Source organism: Corvus kubaryi, unplaced genomic scaffold, assembly GCF_017639235.1.
Source record: "Corvus kubaryi isolate FWS band 111438036 unplaced genomic scaffold, C.kubaryi_AGA036_p1.0 126, whole genome shotgun sequence".
NCBI classification, from domain to species: Eukaryota; Metazoa; Chordata; class Aves; order Passeriformes; family Corvidae; genus Corvus; species Corvus kubaryi.
The window spans coordinates 3,030,307-3,052,120 of NW_024580661.1; the positions used below are offsets into that span (position 1 = coordinate 3,030,307).

A 21,814-nucleotide genomic window follows, 5' to 3' on the forward strand; every position below is an offset into this window, starting at 1 on the left:
TTTGAATATTTTGTGATAAGGATGCCTGAAGACCTGTTTTTTTGGTGCATGTTACCTTTATCTGACCTATTTCTTAATGGAAAATAAACATAAATAGTTTTTGCTTCTTTTTCACTTCTGTGGAAGTCAGACATCAGATCTCCAGTATTTCACAGAATATTCTGATTTGATAGGCACCCACAAGGATCATCATTCCAGATTTTTTCTGGAAGCTTCAAAAGTACCTGGTTGTGGGGTTTCTTGCCCACATATACTGAATTTTTATGTCTAATTATTATTATGGTTAGCAGCAGCTTTACATTTCTTAACCTAAATGTACTGAATAATGTGTTTGGAGTATTGATCTATCAAGTACCCTTAAGGTAGCTGCATTTGACATGGAGATTTATATTTCAGCTTCAATTGGAATAAGTCATAAAAATGTCTTCTTTACAATTCTCTTTGGTTTAAATAAATCAGAAAGTATGTTAAATACAGAGCAATTGACATGCTGTGTGCTTTCAGAGATAAACTGGGAGTTAGGATTATGGGAGCTGGATAGATGTACCTAAGTGCAGGGAAACCCCATTGCTGGATATAAGTGGCATTTCAGGAAAATAAAGCAGAAATGGTTGAATGTATTTAAAGCTGAGTATTCTTAAGGAGTTTTCCTGCCTGGTGGCTTGACTTTACTGAAGCTCAATATTCTTGAAATGGCCTGGGTTTGAAGTCATACTTCCCAAAACTGAGTTTTGTTGCACCATTGCTAAACCCAGCCAGGAAGAATAGGGAAGGAGGTTTTGCCAGGCTTGATTAAATTCAGCAACATTTACTTTTTCCTTAGTTAAGAGTGGATGGAACTTTCCACTCTTGAGCGTTTAAAGTCTGAGAACCCCCCTTGACCCAAGCATCAGTTGCTGCTCCTGAACTCCTACACTGAAGCTTTAACCCCTTTCCCTTCTATGCTTTTCACACTGAAATATGTTTTCCTTTTTATCACGGTCATGCCTTTGAAGGTACCGGAGTTCATGTGGATTGGAGTTTTTTTTCTTTTTCCAGATATGTCCCAAGTATTGGGGCTGGGGGGAAAAGATGGGATGAAGAAGTCATAATGTGAAAGGTACTTTTTGTTAGAGCCCAGATCAGCTTTGGTGAACGTATTCCCCTCCTTTTCCCAACTGCAGGCTGAGGGTTGCTGTGACGTTCCTCACAGGTACAGGGCTTTCAGAGAAAATCCCCAAAGCCCTGATTGCATCTGGGCAGCGCCCAGAGGCACTGGCAGGGCTCACCTGCTGATCCCTGCACCAGGTTCTGCCTTTCTTTGCACAAGGTTTGCTCTTTCCCCTCCAGGTGCTGAGAAGTTCCTCCCTTCGAGTTCAAATGGCAATTAAGAGTATTTTTTTTTTCCTAGAATTTCAAGTTGCTTAGGGAATTCTGTGCCCAATCACACTGTGAAACAAATTGCATGGAAGTGACACGGATTACAACTGGTTTAAGTGATTTACCTTGGCATTACCAGGTGGCAGTTCTGTTGTGGTGCACATTGCGCTCCCTGGAGCGGCTGGATAGCTCAGTGATGAGGTGAAGTGAGTGGGCAAATGCAGGTTAAATGGTCTGTGATATGTGTGTCCTAAGCTCTGATTTTATTCAACGGCTAAAATAGGGTGGGGAGGAGGAGGAGGATGCTTTCTTAAAGCAGTACCTAAAATCCTACCTCCACAAGTAGAATTGTTGAGGTTTTTCTCAACAGATGTCTGAAGCTACACCTGAAAAAATTGGCACAGTAATTTGAGCTGGGTTTCTGTGAGCCCAAATGCTCATCCCTCACCTTCTCAAACTTTTGCCTTGGAAAGGCTATATGTTCTTGTAGAAACCCTCCCCTTGTGTCCTTGGGTAGAATGTAGGCTGGCAGGGGGATTCCAAATGCTCAACAGAAAAATTGCTCTGAAATATTTATCCAGTAATTGCACAGAACAGCTTTTGCTCTCCAATTTAATCAAGTATTTTATCACCACTTCAGGCTGCAGATAATAACTGAACGGAGTATTTTGAATCTTGCCCCTCTTGCATTATTCATGGTCAGTTGTCTCTGTTCTCAGCTTGCCAGATGAATTGCTTGTGTTTTCAGTAGTTAGGCTTGATTTATTCTTTTTTCAGCCTGTGTAATGCTTAAACAATTCCCAGGCAGATTTGGAAAGATAACTTCAGGAAGTTTAGGATCGCATTGATCTCACACACACTGATGAATCAAACTGACACCATCCATTTGAGGGCAGAGCTCACCAAGAGAAACTCATAATTGAAGATTGTAAGTTGTTTCTTCCACAAAGCTTTTTTTTTTCTTTACTGGCAATATTAAAAAACCATTCCTTTTAATCTTGCCCTGATGACTCATCTACAGTGTGATACTACAAGGCTATTGAATACCAGAAGTTATAGACTCTGCTTTTTGGCAGTAGAACTGTGAAATATTGGGGGGGTTTGACTGAAGTAACAGTGTCCTGGCAGTGTATCCTTGCACAGTGGGGGAGTAGGGTGGCTAAGGGGGATATGAGGAGTTTGGGGGAATAAAGCAAAAGCTGGTAGCAGTGGGAATTCACCCTTAGTATAAAAGGGAAGTTTATTCTGTAGGGGTCACAACAGAAATAAAAATGATGATTTGGAGCTGGATAGTGTGTTTTGACCTGTGTGCTTCCCACTTTGAGCTGGACAATCTATTTGTGCTTGATGTCTGTGTCAAATCCTTCCTAAGGAGGAATGAAGTTTATTGACTGGAGGAGGAGTGCTGCCTGTGTGGAGGTACATGGATAAATCACTCACTGTGTACCTGAATTACCTCTTTTGGTTCTTTCCTACATGAAATCTTTCATTTGAAAGAACTGAATGAGTACTTTAAGTGCTGTTGCAAGCAGAAGGTTGTAGTGAATAAAGCAGCAACCACTTGAGAAAGGACACAGCCAGTTTGCATCGTTAGTTCCTTTAAACAGAAAAGAAACAGTTTTCAATTCAGAAATCAGTCTTGAGCTGTTCCTCATGCAGGAGGATGAAGAGTTGTGTGTGTTGCCTGTGTTGGGGAGCTGTTCTGCAGGGTTTGTTCTGGTATTCCTCTCTTTTTGGCAAGTCCTTGCAAATAGTTTTGTGATTAATCGAGCTGTTGCTGTACATCACAGAGCAGTGATCTCATGGATAAACTTGCTTCGAAAGCCCTTTCTCATCTATTGTAGCAAATTTAGCCAGGCATTTGAAACACTTCATTTTTTTATTGTTTCTCTGCCAGAAATATTTGAACTGCATTAGAGGTCTTTGTATGAGCCAGTGATAACTTTTCTTATGAACTGTAGGCCAAGAAGCTGCTGAAGGTTGTACAGTTCAGTAAAATGTTTTTCCTGGCCTTGCTGCTGTAAGGAAATGGCTGTGGAAGTTTCCCTAGGTTGTGATAAAAGCAAGGAGTGATTGAATGGCAGGGAGCAGTGATACCTGGAGAGGGTGGATATTAGGGAAGCCTGTCAGGAGCACCACACAGTGCTCAGTATGGGGCTTTGGCAAGCCCCTGTGGGATACGCTGGGCTGGTAATGACACAGTACAGTCCAGGTGACTGGAAACTTGGCACAGTGGAAGCAGGCATTGGTTTCCTTCCCCTGGTAAATTTGACTTGCAGTTGTAAAATGTTAAAATACAGTTGGTATTTGGGAAGAGGGAAAGCTTAACGTGAATAAAATAACTGGGAAAGGGAGGTTTTCCCTTGCTGAGCCATGTGCAAATGTGCCAGTGGAAGAGGAATGCTGAAGTGGCTTACTTGAGATCCATTGCCTGCTCCCAAAGGATGGGTTCTGGGTTCCATTGCTGCAAGCTTCCAGGCACATGTGCTCTGGGTAAGGGTGTGGGGCTGACACCTGCACTTTTTGTAACCCATTAAAAAAACCCTGAAACGTGAGGTATGCTAAGGGTCAAGTGAATATCTTCAGGGCCATACAGAAACAGGTTTTGAGTCTGTACCTGGCATTTAGTAACTGAAAATTCCATTTGGAGTTCGGTTTTCATCCTTGTCTCTTATACTCACTTTCTGCTACTGAGTCTGGTGGTGTGGATCTGCTTCTGAGTTTGCTGAGAACCTGTGAATTTGCTCCTGAGAACTGCAGCTGAGCCACCGTCTCTTCTTTCTCTCCCAGGAATGCAGTTTGTTTCTGCTATGCAGCTCTTAAATATGTTATTCTTTAAGCTGCTGACCAGCAGAGGCATGCTCCACTCAAATTTTAAGCCCAAACTGGTAGTCTTTGACGAAACTTTTCACTTTAACCCTTTAATTCTTTCCCAGTCCTGCCGTTATAACGATTTAACTTCTTTATTTCTCCCTGGAAAGATGATGATGGAAGAGTGTTGGTGTGCTTCTGTCAGTGGGGTATGTGCTGCATGTGGTGCCATGAACTGTGCTGTGATGATGCTGAGATCAGGAGTGTGGTGGGGGGAGCTGGTCAGCAGGGCAAGGGCAGCCTCTGCTGTCCATGAGACATTCCCAGATGGCTGGTGACAGCTGAGGAAACAGCTGCAAATGTAACCTAAGAGGTTGCCTGATCTGTGGCATAGCCCAAGCATGCATCCATTGTATTTTAGGATTGCTCTGAAGAAATAGTCTTAATAAATCCAGATGACTATGCTCTGTTAGTCAGTTCAAGACAGGCTTGCTCACTACATTTTGAAGGTGATTTTCACTGGCTTTAGGGCCTACTAAGGAGCTGACCCTCTTCCACTGTGCTGCCTGTGCCCAGCAGACACATGTGGATGCTTTGACAGTGCTTGTCACTGTTTTATTTGGGGCAAAAATGGGTTGCTGCTCTGAAAGTTTAGTTACCCACACTTGATGCTGATCACTGGTGTGCCTGTTGTCCATGTTGGCAGTACTGCTCCAGCTGTAGACACCTGTGTGTCAGGTGTGCATGCCCCATGGATTATGAAAGTTGGTTTAATTCCTACTGCAGCCTTTGTTGGTTGTTTCCAAGCTGTATTTAAAAAAAAAGGAGAAAAAGAAAAAATTTTGGAAAACCACAGTCTGAAATACGTGTGATCCGTTTGAATAAAATCTCCCTCATCCTGTATATGTGTGTGTGACTTCTACCAGTTGCTTGCTCCATACAGTGAACTGGAGGGGGAGAGAAAATAGGAAGTACAAATGCACTGGTCCAGAAAAATAGAGTGAAATAGTCCCCTTGGTCACTGGGCTTGTTGTTTTGGTGTATTGACATTTATAAAGCTTTGAGGTTACTTGAAGCCCCTATTTTTTCTTTCATAATAAAAAAAATCATAAATTCATTCATGTTTTAGTGGCATGAATATTCATGGCCTTTGCTAGTAGTGCCATCGGTAGCTCCTGAATTTGCTTTCCATCTTGCTGCTGTTGATAGCCAGTAAGCTGCTGCCAGCTGATGGCTTCAGAAATGTTGTTGAAACTACACAAATCATCCGTGCTGTCAGCAGCAGCTCTGGAATCAGCCGGCTGACTCTGTGTGCCTTCTCCTGCTGGTAGAGCTTGTCCCCTGGCTGTGGTGGTCCCTTCTCAGATGGCCCCGGTGACTTCGTGGAGATGATCTCACTGTGTGCCTCCTGTGAGGCACTGGGGACTTTTCTTGGCACTTTAAGGCAAAACAGCTGCTGCAACGAGCAACAAAGCACTGACAGTCTGTAGTTTGAGATCAAGTCAGTAAAGGAGACCTTTAAAAGCTCATCTGGAATTCTGCTCTGTTCCCCAGCTGTGCCAGGTTGGCTGCTTCTCCACGGCCCGGGACTGTAAACTTGGCTACTGTGGCAAAAAGCAGGAGAAATGGATTCCCAGGATTGATTTGCAAGAGACCTTGGAGGGATTTTTTTCTTGCAGTGTGGTAAAATAGTATAACACGTTTGTTGTGTTAATACTTGAGGTATTTCTGTCATGTGAGATCCCTTTTAAGGCATCTGGAACACTTCTTCTTGGTCTCAGACTCCTCTTGTTCCCAGGTGCTGTAGCACATGGAGAGGAGAAGCAAAGGTGCCAGTCACCCAAATGGCTCTTGTGAGATGTACTTGCTGTGAAGAGCAAACACTGACAACCGGTTGAAAGCCTCCACTATTATCTCAGCCTTTTCCTGCTGTTCCCAAGGACCAGACAAAGGCAGCTCATCACTTGTCTCCTTGAGTGAACTGATGTTTCCAGCTCTTTACATAGTCCAGTGTTAACAAGAAACTTCAGCTCAGGAACAGCACTGTTTTCAGGTGTGTTTCAGCCATGGGCTGGACTGCAGAAGGCCTGTGGTTGTGGCTATAAAATCTGGACTGTGTAACTGCCTTTCATCCTCACACCAAAGCACAAGAACTTGGTGGTTCAGCGATGGGGTGTGGAGGGAATGTGCTGCTGAAGCAGCTGCTGAGCATAGGTAGTTGGCAAAGTCAGCAGCTGTGGCTGCTGCCACAGGAAGCTTTGGTGTCACAGGCTTGCAAAATGGTTCCTCCATGCAAATTTGTGTGTGTTGGACAGAAGGTTTTCCTAGAAGGAGAAGACAGCTGCTTGAACTTGGCAGTTTGTGACTCACTGATGCCCTAACAATCAGTTTAGGCACACTGACTTGCTAAATGATGTCTTACTGTTTGCTTAAGTGCTTAATTTGGGATCCTTGAAGGAATCACAAGGTGGAATAGGTGGGAAAACACTCCCTTCATAGAATTTAGCCCTCTGTCATGTGGTTTTTGAAAAGCTCCTTGTTCTGCCTAACTTTAGTGTTCCTTTGAAGTAGTCTGCTCCAAATGAACGTGAGTGAGGCACAGGAGCCTTTTTCAGGCAGCAGCACATGGCTGAACCTGCTGTATTTTCTCCTGGAACAGTAAACGTGGAAAGCAGCAGTTCCAAGTTGGAGCTGATAGGCTCCAATGCCCCTTGCTAGAATGTGCCGTAGGCAGTCTCAGATCCTGGTGGTGTAAAAATGGAGCAGGAAGGGTCTTGCACAATTGGTGTTAAAGTACAGAAAACTGATTGTCTGCTTGGTTGGTACAGCTCCTGTGCTGCTCAGGTTCCTCGGGGGTGGTTCAGGATCAAGCTGGCCTGTCATGCTTCACAGGTGACCTTGGATGTGGGATGCCAGGCAGGTGGGACTGCAGTTCCAGCTGCTTCTCTTGCCCCTGTTGTTCATGATAAAGTGAATATGGTGGTCCAAGCAGTGCCTGTTAAATCTTAGCACTGGCAGTGGTTGTTTCTCTGGAGTCTCCCCTTGTCTTCCCCACTGAGGCTGAGCGTGTCTCTGTCAGAGGGAGAAGGTACCACATGTCAGCTAATGATTTGCTTAATAGCGTGGTTAAGCACCAGCGCAATCAAACCAGTGACAGAGTTAAAATTATCTCCTAATTAGACTGAGAATCAAAGAAATCCTGGCTTATAGGAAGAGGAAAGGAAGCAGGGGAGGAGTTTGCATTTAAATGCAATTCTAGGAAGGTTTGGGGCACCAAAAGAAGTTCGTCTCACCCCATTAAGGTGAGCCTGGCGCTTGTGTGAGTTACTTCTAGCCAGATCAGAATGAGTATTTTTAAGCCTCTTGCTGGGCTGTAAATAGCGTGGGGAAAGCTTACTGAAATCTGTTTGGGGCTGTGCAGGCTTTATTTCTGTTTTTCTTCGTAAATTCCATTTATACACGGTCTACAGGTCCTTATTTTTCTTACCCAGCCACCACCTACACTAAGATGTGTAGGTTCGAAGTGTTGGTTCTGTGCAGGGCTGTTAAAGGGGGGAGTAGGGGGCAGTTTTACAGCCCCTCTCTGTAAACCTCCTGGTACCCAGGAGGGAACAAGGTGAGCCTCTACAAAACTGCAGGGGTCTGTGGCTTGGTAGCCTTGAGGTGGCTGCAAAGGAAATGTCCCCAGGGGCTTCTGCAGCCAGTGCCAACTCCCTGGAAAAGAGCTGCCATGACTCCCATACAGGTGGATCAGCACCACAGCGTGAGATGGAATTGGCTTTGCACACTCATGGTGTTCAGGCAGCAGGGCCAAGGGTGTTCTGATTTCCTGCTGGGATTTCTGCAGGGTGAGGGTTTTAAACCTCAGAGGAGCTGCCTCTGTCCAGGGAAATTAGGGATCCAACACTTGGGTAAGAGGGGTGACTTTTACGGGATGCTTTCCTAGAACTTGGGGGTTTTTTTGAGAAACCAGGTATTTAATCCTCTTTAGGCAGGATTTCTGTCTGGAAGATGTAGAATTCCAAAAAAGGAGTTACATATCAATTAATAATAAATGTGCATGAGAAAGCTGCCTCTCCCAGACGTCATCCCCTGAACTGCCACACGCTTTCCTGCAAACTTGCCAACATGTTTCTCACCAGCCCCCAAAACCAAAGGAGCGGTGGTTGCTCAGTGGTCTGAGACATGATGCTTCTGAATTTTTCAGTGTTCTGGAGGGTGGAGGTTTTGGTAATCCAGAGAGTCATGGTGTCAAATTCATGTCCCCCCTCTACAGAAGGTGAGAAGAACAGCAGTTATTGCTGGTCAGACTTATTACGGTGTCTGTTGGTCTGTCAGACTTGCTGCTGTGTTGTTAAAAGTACTGTACATATTAATAACAAAAAAGCCAAGGACCATGCAGACTGTGTTCCAGACTGTAAAACTGTTAATGTGTCTCTGTTAACGTTAGGAAGTTGAAATACTGTGGTTTTTGAAGTATGTGGTGGCCCAGCCCCTTGGTGTAAGTAGGGGCTTGTGACAACTTGGTGATGACCTTGTTCAGAAAGGCTGGAACAGGCCAAGGTTTCCCCTTGCCCCTCTTTCCAAATACAGCATAACTTTATAAATACCTTGTTAGCATTTGCATGCTGAGAACCTCTCAATGCCAGAAAAAACCTCTGGTGAACTTAAATTAATTCTGTTCCTCTTGCCTGGAGGCATATCAGAATGAATCTTTCTGGATTCCTAATGTGGAAAAGAAATTTATCCCCAGAGGAGAAGGGTGTGCCAGTCACTCACCATCCAAGCGTGATTCCCAGGCTGTACTCAAACTCCTGCAGTTATAACTTTGCCTGATATTTTTTTTTTCCCCCGATTTATGGTGATATTCTTGAATTACAGGAACACAGTGTAGAGATGAGATTTTGTCTTTTTAAACTGGCTTTGAAACACTGAAGTACGCTGTGCCTGCTGTGTGAAATAAAATTTGGGGAGGGGGTTGTTTGCTCTGTAACCTCCTCATTGGTGGTGGTACGAGGTCATTGCAAATGTCACTGCAGAAACAGTGCTTGTCTGTAGGCAATCCGTGTCTGGATGCCCTCTGGCTGAGGGGGATTTGCTGGGTTCTTATATTCCTGAGTAAATACGATTGCAGCTGGTGCAGTGTCCTGCAGTGTTGTAGCAAGGCTGTGACCTGTGTTCCTCCTGTTTCCCTGCTCTGTGCTCATTTAGCTACTGCTTTCCCAGCTGTGCTTTGTGCGTGTTTTTAGTTTCCATTGTTGACTGTTTCCCCTCAGAAATGAGTGATTTTGATGTTTAGTCTGAACTTGATGTAAGTGTTCCTGGTTTGCATGTCTGCAACAGTGGTCTGCTTTTCCACTGAGGATTTTTTTGCCTCCAGAGCTCTTTATGGATTCTCCTCGTATTTGTCTGGACAGCCACTTACACTGCTCCCAGCCAGCTATTTTAGTGCTTCCCTTAATGCTTTCTCAAGGGCTAATGCGTTTTCACTGCTCTGCTGGGAAAGCACGCAAGGTTGGGCTGTCCGGGTCAGTTCCAGAGCGCCATCAGGGCTCCTGCTCCCCAAAAGGATAAGCTGTTTGCTTGGAAGCGCCTGGACCTCATACCTAAGCTCATCACCTTGCTGCTTTGTCTGATTTTAGCAATAAGCTTTGTCTGCACTAAAAAACAAAACAAAAAGAACACCAAAAAAACCCCAACCAACCAGTGGAAAGAGGGATCTGCCTTTGTCTCGTGAGAGCATTTGTGGATGTGCAAGCTTTTAGCAGAGCCTGTTGGAAAGAGTTGTGACAAGCAGCTGCAGCAGCTAGTTGTGGTTCGCTTACAAGTTGTTTGCATCCAGTACCACCCATCAGCAAAGTAGCAGTGAGCAGGGAGGGATGAAAGCAGCTGATTGTCATGGAGGCCCAGCCCTGAACCACTCTTCCTTTTTGTCTGGCCCTTTCCAGTTTGTTGATAGGTATTTTGGGATGATTCCAAGCTGCATGTCCCAGACTGCAGAGCTGTGAACCCAGCAGATTCCACAGGCTTAGAAAACCAGGCAGAGTCCTACCAGCATGGCAGCTGGGGAAACTTGTTCTCTCCATTGTTTGTTCACCCAACACAGCCAAAATAATTTTTTATAAAAAGGAGGGAGAGGGACTTTTGTATGGACACAGGCCAAGAGGGAATGGGTTCAAACTGCCAGAGGGCAGGGTTAGATGGGATGTTGGGAAGAAATCCTTCCCTAGGAGGGTGGGGAGGCTCTGGCACAGGGTGCCCAGAGAAGCTGTGACTGTCCCAGGTCTGGAAGTGTTCAAGGCCGGTCTGGATGGAGCTTGGAGCAACCTGGTCTGCTGGAGAGTGTCCCTACCCATAGGAGGGAGTTGGAATGAGATGGGCTTTAAAGTCCCTTCCAACCCAAACCAGTCTGGGATTCTATGATTCTCTCTGGCCTCTTAAGGCTATCCCCATACAGGAGCAGAAACCTGGGATTCCCAGTTGAAAGAGCTTTAGGTCATAATTAGCATTGGATCAAAGGAAAAGTCCTGGTTCCCAGGTCTACGTAGTGCAGTGAGAAAGCATTAAAAAGGTTCTTGGAAAGAAAGTGTGGGGAGTATCTGATTCTGTGTGAGCTGAGCCAGCCTCCTCAGTTGGATTGAAAGCATATGTCTTGAAGTATGTTTCGAAGTCCTTAGCTTGATGCCTGTCGCTTCATGGCTTCTCTACAGAGGCTATTTTGCTCTTTTTTGTGTGCATATTCAATTTTCCAGAGAAGAATGGTTCAATTTTCATTAACTAACTGAGGCTGTCAATGAAAATACAAACTGTAAAGGTGTCTCTGACAGCTTGTATAATTCAGAGCCAAATTGTAAATTGCATTCTTCTAGACCACTGAACACCTATCACAGTATATTAAACCCAGTTTAATTGATTTGGAAAAGCTTTAAGGAAGTGATCAAGCTAAAGATCTGTTACTTTCCATTCCAAACCCTTCTCTTCTAGGATAATCTCTTTTCCCAGGACTGTTTATTCTTAAATGGCCTTAATGACTAGAAAAGTGATCATTTTCCTAGTAATTTTTTTCTAGTGGTTCATTTCCAAGGCTTCTCAATCTCTAAATATGAGTTAAACCTCAGCCTTCACATAGGAAAGAAGTGTGAACTGCAAACACTTTGCAACATGTGTATCTCTGATGTGTGGTTTGCAGCTTTTAATTGGGCAAGCAGTTCAAATCGGCCTTTTGGGACAGTCTGTTGAAAATGGATTTATTTTGTGTTGGATCCTCCTTGTGTCTTACTCTTTGGATGGAGGTGCGACAGTTTCTAAGGGGAAAAAACCTGTAGGTAGAGGTGTAAACGCAGTATTATTATATGTTCTGTGTTTTTAAAACAAAGTAACAATACTTGAGCTGAAACAATTCGAAAAATTGCAATTAAAATCCTACTAAATCAAGCCTTGTGATCTGGGGGATAGAAAATTTATAGAAAACAGTATTTTTAAACAAAGAGGTGGAATTAAATGTTTGGGTCATCCTGGTTTATCGCACATCCTGGCAGTGGTTAACTTGATAAGTTAGGAGAAGTCTTAGGTCTGTTTTTCTTGAAGATTCTTAAGTGATTTTAACTTGGATGCCTCGACTTAATAATTATATAAACTAAAGGTGGGTTTGTGTGTAGTGCGTGTCCATAAACCCAGTTTTGACTGGTTTTGCCAAGCCAGAGGAGGGAGGTTCGGGAAGGGACAGAGTGGATTGGTGCTGAAGGTGGCCTGGCCACGGGCACTGCGGTGGCACCTAAAGGGGAGCAGCCCTTCCCGAGGGCATCCAGCCTCTTGTCCCCCCAGCCTCAGCCCGAAGGAGTGACGGATGTGACTGAGCTTTGAGGGTGGCATTGGCTGTGAGATGAAGCATCAACTTCAGTTCATAGCTTTCCTAAAACCTCATCTGTTTGTGCCTCTGTTGTGCTTTCATGCATTTGGGCATAATTACACTGAGTTTTGTAGCACAGCAATGCTGTGCAGGAGGTGCTCAAATGAATAGCTCTGAGCTGTTGGGAGATGCTGTTGCAGTCATTCCCTTTGTCAATGGTCAATTAAATGAAAACCTTTTGATCTCTGGGCTTCCTACTTATCTTGCCAGAGATGACCGATGATGAAGCAGTGAATGTTCCAGTCAGCCCCACTTGCTGCCAAGGCTGGGGTCTGGGGAGCAGTCCCACAGGTGATAAAAGCTTCTCCTCCAGAGGAGCGAGGAGCAAGTTTGTGTTTCTGAAGCCATGCACAGAATGCTGCAGGATACCCTATGGCTGCTGCTTGTGCTCTACGGAAGGGGTCAGCCCCACTTTCCTGTGGTTAGGGGGATGGAGCACCTCTGCTGTGAGGAAAGGCTGGGAGAATTGGGATTGTTCAGCCTGGGGAAGAAGAGTTTTGGGGTAACCCAATTGTGGCTTTTCAGTATGTGGAGGGAACCTACAAAAAGAGAGACTATTTAGAGGGGAGAATGGCTTTAAACTGCCAGAGGGCAGGGTTAGACAGGATGTTGGGAAGAAATTCATCCCTGTGAGGGTGAGGAGGCCCTGGCACAGGGTGTCCAGAGAAGCTGTGGCTGCCCCTGGATGCCCGGAAGTGTCCAAGGCCAGGCTGAGCTGCACAGGGCTTGGAGCAGCCTGATCTACTGGAAGGTGTCCCTGCCCATGGGAAGAGGGGGTGGAACAAGATGATCTTTAAGGTCCCTTCGAGCCCAAACCATTCCAGGATTCTATGACGACCTCCTCTTGCAAATAGACCAGGTGAGATGAGCTGGGAAAAGCTGAACCGGGAAACCTTCAGAACTGAATTTAACACACTGTTTAAGCATCAGGTTCAAAATTAACGTGTTTGTGTTCTTCCTGCACATTATTAGTGTGTCAATAAAGATCTGCCTCTGCAGAGCACTGTGCTTTAACTTCTGCCAAGTTGCCTCTCCAGGCACGTACCTATGGCACACAGGAGGTGAGCGTTGCACCATCTTCTCTTTCAGGGCACAGGAGGGAGGCTATCCTGCAAAATAAGTAAAAGTACATCATTAACCAAAGGATATTAAACATGAACGTATAGGGATATTAAGTTTGCATGTAAGCATCCTTGATCTGTGGTCTGGTGGCACAATGAAATGGAGTTCTTTAATGGCTTTAAAACATTCGTATGTTTTTGTTGGAATCTTTTTTGTTTCCTTCTGTTGCTCTGCTCTTGCCAGGGAACATAAGGGATTTAGAAGCCAGAGTTGCACAGTAACAATCCTTATGGCAGGCAGTGTATCCAGGGGGGGAAATGTCAGGCATCCACCCTTAATCAACTGGAAGATTCTTCCAGAGCTCCATGAGATGTATGTGGGACTAGCAAAAGGATTGATTTTTACTGTACTAATCACACCTGGTACTGAACTGCTGCAAACTGTGAATGTAGAAAGCAGGGAAGAATGCCAAGCTGAGTATTCTACACTTTGGTGTTTCTTCCAGAAAAAAACTGGCCAATGTTAATTGGCTGCAGGTATTTGTAGCCAAACTTGCCATTTTCTGCTTAGGACCCAAACTTGTGAAACTCAGAGTATATACAAAGCTTGTCTGGCACTTCTGGGCAGCACTCTTAAACTTCCCTGCTAAGTGCCTCATAAAGGATTAAATCCTAAAGCGAGTTTGGTCTCTAGGCTCCCCCTGTAAGGCTCGTAATCCAAGAGAAGGAACTGCTTTTTGTCTTTCAATGGTTGGACTGCCTGGACGTGACTTTGTGGGTACAGCCTCTTGCTGTCTGAGAGTACTTACCTTTCTGTTCCACCACTCTTTGGACCAAACCCAGGTGTAAGGTTAGCCAGAGAGATGAGATTTTTTTTTTTTTTTTGTGTTGTGCTTTCCTGCAGGGAATTGATGGTGTAGGACTACTACAGTAGTGGGATGTGCTGGGCTGCTGTGGCTTGCAGGATGTTGCACCTCTCAGTATTTCACCTCCCAAGCTGTGCGTGTGCTGGCGCCAACTCTGAGGTCTGCAAGAGCCTGCTGTGTCTTTTCAAGAGCTGAAAGTGAGGTTCCCTCGTTTCGGAGTTTATTTCCCTGGAAAACCAGTGTGAGTTGGCTGCTCCCCAGCACGCACCGAGGCAGAAGGAACTTCCTTGCACTTGCAGGAATCTCGCTTCATAACTCTGCTTATTGTTTCATTCTTGGTGCTGGAAGTGCAGGGGTGTGTCAGTGAGGTGCTGTTTCCTCACCGGGAAGCTTTTTGCAGTGGGAGGAGAGGGGCAAGAGCTCTCGTTTTAAATTGCTTCTACTAGAGACCAAAGGAGTTGCCTGATGGGGTTGGTAAGTGCTAGAGGAAGAAAATCAAACAGGAAACCAAACAACAAAACAACAGCTAAGCTGCCCTGGAGAAATCACTGAGGGGAGTCCATCTGATGTCTTCTCTCTTAGTTACGCAGTTTTCAGCTGTGAGTGGCTGAGAGAGAGAAAATCCCTGAAATTTGTGAGCTCAGAATTCACTGAATCCTTAAAACTTTTTTTTTTAAACAGTGGTTGACAGCCCCCTTAATTTAGATAAGAGAGTTATAAACCTTTTCAGTAAGACTCAAGTGATGAATCTGGAAATTAGGGAAAGGAATTTAGTTCTCAGGTTTCAAAGCTGACACAGGTTTAAATGCATCCTAGTGTTTTCTTTGGGTTCTATGTTTCAAGCCTTCAGGATTCAAAGGAATTTAAATTCTCATTTTTTTTCCCCAGTAACCATGAGGATTGTATTAAATAAGTGGAATCCAAACCATCCTACTCCAGTAAAGGAAAAATACTTTCATAGTGAAACTGTGATCTGGCATCACAAACTGTCGGGGAGATGTTCCAGCCCTGCTTTGTGTTGCCTGCCAGAAGTAGGAAGGACTGTGTGAAGGTTGGATGAGAGGGAGCGTGGGGGTCTGGTGTACCCTGCCTATCATCTGTCCCCTGTTAGGAATAGGGTAATTCTCTGCAAGTTGTTGACACTTGCAATAAAATTAAGAATATAGACCGAGAGAAGGTTTTGGTTTGGGGTTTTGATTTGGTTTTCAGTTGCGGAGGAAGTGATGTGGATGGTGGCAAGGGAAGCCACCTGTTAAAAGCGATTGATTCTGCTTGACTGATGTGCTTAGCATGTCAGCTCAACTTTTTTCCCTTTTATTTCCTCCTCTTCCCTCTCTTGTCTCTCGGAGGCTCAATCAAAGCCATCAAATGCAGTGGTGTTCCTGCTGCAACTCCTTGTATCAGTATCCCCAGAGCAGCAGTAATGCCTGGGAGAAAGGCACAATGAAGGATGAGGAACAGTTACTTCATCCCTGCTTTTTCTGCAGAGAACTAATCTCCTTTCTCCTACCCATTCCTCTTCCTGGACACTGTGGATTACCTGCTTCTTTTTAGGCAGATGGGCAAAGGAAGCAGGGTGGAGAAGGGAGTATTTATAGTTCACCTCCTGTTTATGTTCCCTTCCTAGCAGATGTGATGGAGCTTTGTACTAATGCTGGAAGAAGAGCAAATTCAGGCAGGAATGAGAACTGAGGCAAATGAAGATCATTTGCTGATGTGTAGGTCATACAAAGTGCTCTGGAGTATATGGCTTGTGGCCATCACTGCAAGGGCACAGCTCCCGGGTACAGAGGCTTCCCCCCCGCGTTCCCTCTCCAGCCAAATCCCCGGGGCTTTGCATGGAGGCAGTGGGAGCAGTACCCTTGTGCGAGCAAGGGATGTTTTATCATATCCCAGACTCCCAAACAGCAGCCCAGTGTATGCCTTGAGGGAAGTACTACACGGTTGTGTTGGCTATGTGAATATATCCAGAGGCCGTAGCGAGAAGCTGGAAAAGTCCTTCCATACAGGGTTGCAAATCCCTGGTAAAGTTTGGCTCAATTTCAAAGGATGATTGAGATTTTTTTTTTTTGTCTCAAAGAGATATTCTGGAAGTGGGCAGCGATGTCCAGGTACCTCAGAAAGAAAAGAAGGGGGTGAGAGATGCAGGCAGACATCTCCATGGGTCTGTTCTGATCCCTTTGGAGATGTCTGAGGAAGGCGGGGAGGGTGCTGAGGGGGAATTAGCGGGAATCAGCTGAAGTTGGCAGGGCAGTGCCTGGGTGCTGGCAGCAGCTGGCTCCCTCATAAGGCGCCGCCATCTTGCCCTTGCCACGCCACTGCCCTCAGAGGCGCGTGAGGGGCTGCTGTGGGCTGGGAGGGTCCTGTGAGTGCCCAGAGCCCTGTGCTGGCTCGTTTCTGGAGGGTTTTCTTAGCAGACTGGTTTTGTGGTCACTGGATGGGTTGCCTGGGACTGGGAGGGGTGTCTGGTGCTGAGGCGTCTCTGAAGGCTGTGTGGGCTGCCTGGGGCTGAGGGGTATCTCTGATATCTGTGGGGCCTCTCAGGAGGCTGAGAGGTGTCTGGGGTTGAAGGGTCTCTGACCTCTGTGAGGTATTTGGGGCTGAGGGGTCTCTGTGTAGGGTACCCAGGGGATGAGGGGTCTCGGCATGTACTGTCTGGGTCTAAGGGGTCTCTGAGCAGAGGTTGATCCTGGATAAAGGGTTGGGTTAGGGGGGGAAGTGTTCATTTCAACCTGTGTCTTGATATTACCTGCTTTAATTGGCAGTAAGTCAACTTTCCCTTAGTCCACTCTGTTAAGCTAGTGGGGAGTGGTGACTGATCTCCCTGCCTTTATCCTTTTATCCTGTATCTTCCCATCCTGTTCCCGAGGAGTGAGGGAACAGCTGGCTGGGCAGCTGGCCCCAGTCAATCCACCACAGCTAAATGTACTTAAATCAAGTTAGAGCTTATGTGCTGGTGCAAAAACACTGGCTGTGTTGGGAAGTCACACATCACATCCCTTGGACAGCAGGTTTCTGGTCAGGGCATGGTTTTGCCTTGAGTCTCCTTTACTTTGCAAACAGCTGGTGTGAAGGGGAAGGAAAAAGGGAGGACAGAAGGGGACTCGGTAACTGAGGATCGAAGTGCTGTTTAGGAGAGACCAAATTATAACAGATTGAGTACAGGAGCAGAAGTGAGGGAAAGACAGATAAATGGAGCCCTTCAGCATGTTTGAGGTGGGTGGCTTGGGTTGCTGTGGCTGCTCGGGGAAGCTCGCAGCAATTTTCGTCACTGAGATTTCAGCCTGGAGGCTTTAGGATAACCACTTTTAGAGCCAGGGCAGACATTCAGTGTTTCATGTAGTGAAAGTCAGGATAGAGAGGAAAATAACTATTGCTTGTTAGAAAAGGTGAGCTGGTTTGTATCAGACTTAAGGCAGCCTTCTTTAAAGGAGGCCCTTCAGAATTTGTAAAATAGATGTTGCAGGGGACACTTACAAATGTCTCTTAAATGCTTCACTTGTAGTAAGACATTTTTACGCAGAGAATGCTCTGTTTTTCACAAAAGCTTTGCAGTTCTTGCTGTGCTGGTACTCCAGGTAATGAGTTAGCAGCATGTTTTATTTGGGTTCTAGAGCAAGATGTTCACCTTTTTTCATGCTTGGGGTGTTGTGGTTTGGTTTTTTTTCCTGGACAACCTCTTTTCTGATTTTAATTAGGGTTTGGAGACTCAATCTCCTAAAGTCGTTAGCATTCCATCATTGATAATTACATACCTGGAGAACATGGGGGGTGCTCTCTCTTTTCCCATCAGAGAGCACTCACTGTTAGCTAAAAGGTTGATTTTTCCAGCAAGCCTTTGGTTAACTTTGTCCCTGATGTAGTACTGAGAAAGCCACATTAGGACTTACAGAAATGCTGTTACTTTTACCTTTGGGTTGTCTAATGTAGACCTGGACAAGGCTGGAGGAAGCATTAGTTTTAGATAGAGGACTGGGACTTTTTTCCTCTTGCTCCTTTAATCATTCTGGGAGTGCAGCTGCTGCATAACTCTGAGCCTCTTAACATGCATCTTACTGCAGATAAGGCAGGAAATGAGTGGACATGGAAAGTGAATTCCTACGTGTGTTCTTGTGAGACACAGAAAGTTATCCTAGTGCTTAAAGCTTCTCATTTCAGTGATCCTGCTTTGGTGCTTTTTACACTCCCAAGCATCGCTTATTTTGGGAGAGGTGGACAAGTCTGTCTCAACTGAAATTTGGATGCAGTTATTCCACACTTCCTTGCTGAAAGAGGAGTGAGCTGTTGCCTGAGGGACAGATCTGGTCAGTAAAGCTTGAAAGGAATTCCTCTCTCTGCCCTGCACTGCTCCGATCCCCAGCTTCAGCCTTCTGACATCTTTATGTAGGAAGCTGTTGAGCTGCAGACATCGGATAATGGGTTCAAACATTTCTCTCCATCTCAATTTTAAAACAACAGTCTCCCTTCAGGAATAAAAATGAGGGATGACTCCTTAAACTCTTGCTAACCTTGGATGACATATCGTGACATTTCGGTCTCTGCTCAGTTTTGAGTTCATCTGTTCTTTTTTTTCCCTTCCTACCCAGTAGAGGCTGTTTCTGTAGATAAGGAATTGTAGCAGCAGCACGTATCGCACGGCACCCTTCAGAGCTGCAGGAGGGACAGATCTGTGTGTTCTAACAGCATCTCTCCTGTCAAATGTACTGGCAACACACTGCTGGGGAGGGGGGTGTTAATGAAGCAGGGGTTCAGCCCATATTGGGATGCAAGAATTGTCCAAGGGGTGAAGTCTGGGGAGACCTCAGCTTTTTGATGAGTCACCTAACATGCCCTGTTTTTTTCAACCTGTTTTGCCTTATCCCTGTTCTTGTTGTATGAGTGCAGGAGGCTTCTGGAGTGAGCTTGTATCTGTCAGATACTTATAGCCTTAAAGGTACAGTCTGTGCATGTGCTACCTAGTGATATCTTCCAGTTACATGGTTATTTTGCAGTGGGGTAGTGCTGGGTTTAGCAGGGTTTAGGATTTTCTGGGAACTGTGTTTTTGGGCTGCCGTTCACAGCTGGTAGAAAGGCCGGAGTCCTGCTGTGCGCTGTTTGAAAAATGGATGATTAATGTTGTGTAGGGGGGGGAGTGAAGCAGTAAAAACATATCAGTGCTAGCTGTACTGTGGGATCAAGTAAAACAGGTCTATAAGTAGTCTTTGGGGTAGTGCTCTCTGACTGAGACACTCCCTGTGTGAATTCTGCCTGCTTGTTATTGTATCTGATACTATTTTTAGAAGGATTAAAATTCCTCTCCTTAGGTAAAAATTGGTTCTGAAAATCGATTTGCATGTGGTGCCACTTCTGATCCCTGAAGCTTCTGACTTTGTTAATAATACAATAGTAATGCCAAGACAACAGAGCTGGATTTGTACAGGATGTAGGGCTGTAGCTGTGTTTTTCTCAGATAGTTTTCAGTATAAAACCTGTTTTTCTTCAGGTGGGAGGGGTAGCACATGGTGTCAGAGAGTCAAGAAGATTTGCATATTTCACTTGCAAAAAGGCAAATTTGCCCTTTGGTTCCCAACACACAGGCGGTTTTTACAACATTACTTTTGCTGAAACACGCAACTTCCTGCTGAAGTTACAGCTGTTTGGTGCCCACTTCTTTTCCTGCATGCTGACTGTCTGATTTGACCCTGGGAAGCTGAAAATGCACTTGAAAGGAGGCAAATTGAAAATGACTGATTTTCATTGTCAAAACTGATAGAAATGAAGTGTAAGTACACTACATACCACAGTGAATTTCTAGAGCTGTCAGTGCAGTGGCCATCAGGGCCAAAGGTTCCTACTTTCAAGAAAGATTAGTAGAAACTATCCTTTGTTCGGATATCAGGCTTTAAAGGACAAGTGAAGTAGCAATTAAAGCCATTTTAAGTAGGTTATCAAAGGTAACCTCATGAAATACAGAGATTTGGACCATTTGGCAGAGAAATAATCAACAACCTAGGTTTTGTTTGCAAGCTTCATTAGAAATTTACTTAAGTCCTCTCTGTGAGATACTTTTTCTTTGCTGATTGCTAAAATACAGCTGCTAAACCTATATTTCTATAAAGGTATCCCAGACCATAGGAATGTCCAAATTGAACAACAGCTCTTGAAAAATCTGAGGCTAGCCACTGAAATATAAACCACCAGAGAGAGGTGAGAGCTGGTGTGTTACGCTTTATTCTGGTTTACAGTTGGGCTGGTTTTTGCCAGAGTTGTAATCTCGGTGTTGGGGAAGGATTAGTGTATAACCAGTGTAATATAATCAAAAGATAGACTTTTAAATCAGTCTGATTCTAGATTTTTCATGGGCAAATGGGTCTCTTGCTAAGTTTGCAGAACCTACAACCCATTCATGTGGTTTTTTCTTATTGGGCTGTTGTAGTTTCTTATTTTTATAGCTCAGTATTGCAATTCTTGTTTTTTATGTTGGAACAATTTGTTCTTCTATGCACAGGCAGTTTTACTACTTTGTGTCTCGGAATTTGGCTTCCTTCTGTAAGGACATGAGAAAAGTAATGTTGGCATGGAAAACAACCAAGGAGAATGAACCTGTTAATCCACAACTCTGTAAACATCCCTCTTGGTTATGCAAAAAACTTCTTTTTCTTACCCTTTAAAGACTCGTGCTTTGATATGATTTCTACTGTGTCTGTGTAGTAAGCTAAACTGATGGACCACGTGGCTTTAAAAATACATGTTACATTAAGGAAAACAAATCACAGCTGTTCTCAGTTCTCAGCTCTCAGGCTCTCAGCTACGTGTGTGGAGAGAGAGGTGTGTAGAGGTGAACTTGGCTGAGGGGGGAAACCCTGTGGCGCGACAGATGGGAAGGGAAGAGGCTGTTCCTGACAGGTGCTCCTGGTTTGCGGCTGTCCCTGCTGCGGATTGAGGAAGTGCCAGCACGGGCACGGGGGAAGGGGCCGGCGGGAGGGACGGGATCAGGAGGTGGCCCTGGGGTGCGATCCTGCCAGACTCTGAACATTTGCCCTTTTTGCCGTGCCTGTGTTTTCCAGGTGCATCAGCGGCTGTCTCCTTGGCAGAGCGTGAGAGTGGTGTATTGCAGTACCGTAGTGCCCTCTGATGGTGAGTAACACGTGCACCAGCTCCTGCCTCACTGGACTTAGCCCTAACTTACATTTCATTCCCTGCCCCCTTTTCTGGTTGAGGCTTTTTTGGCTGGGCAGTAATCCAGTTTGGAGCTTAAGGAAGTGACACAGAACAACGTCAAGAAGAATTAAGGCAATGGGCAACTTTTCTATGAACTGTCCTTACAAAACTGGACAGGCTTTGTAAAGAAAGATGGAATTGCATGCAACTGTCCAAATCTTTTTGCCAGACTTCTTTCTGATGTAGCTGTGAGCCTGTATGATCCTTACCCTTCAAGGTACTGTCCTTCTTGAAGGAAGCGCCAGAGGCTGAAGCCAGGCTCTGTTCAGTGGTGCCAACCTCTAGGACACAAAGGAAAGGGCAGAAACTGATGCACAGGAAATTCTCCCTGAACATGAGGAAGAACTTCTCCTGTGCACTGGAGCAGATGGCCCAGAGAGGCTGTGGAGTCTCCCTCACTGAGGACAGATACTCCAGAACTGTCTGGACACAATCTTGTGCCAGGTGCTCTGGGATGTCCCTGCTTGAGCAGGGAGGTGGCACCAGAGCACCCGCTGTGGTCCTTTCAGCCTGACCCAGTCTGTGGTCCTGTGACTCTGCCTGCCCCCTTAACCTCATTTATGTAACAAAAGTGCAGTTCATGTCAGCTACGTGCCAAAATGGTCAAA

General features: G+C 45.2%; 1 protein-coding gene across 1 annotated transcript in view; it reads left to right on the plus strand.

The window, feature by feature from the left end:
- Positions 1–983: 983 nt before the first annotated feature.
- The window catches only part of MCU (mitochondrial calcium uniporter), a 32,670-nt gene continuing 11,839 nt past the window's right edge, over positions 984–21,814 (plus strand). Inside the window, exons 1-2 of the mRNA XM_042021677.1 lie at positions 984–995; positions 21,053–21,122. Coding sequence (XP_041877611.1) covers positions 984–995; positions 21,053–21,122 — 82 coding nt within the window. The remainder of the gene's footprint in view (positions 996–21,052; positions 21,123–21,814) is intronic.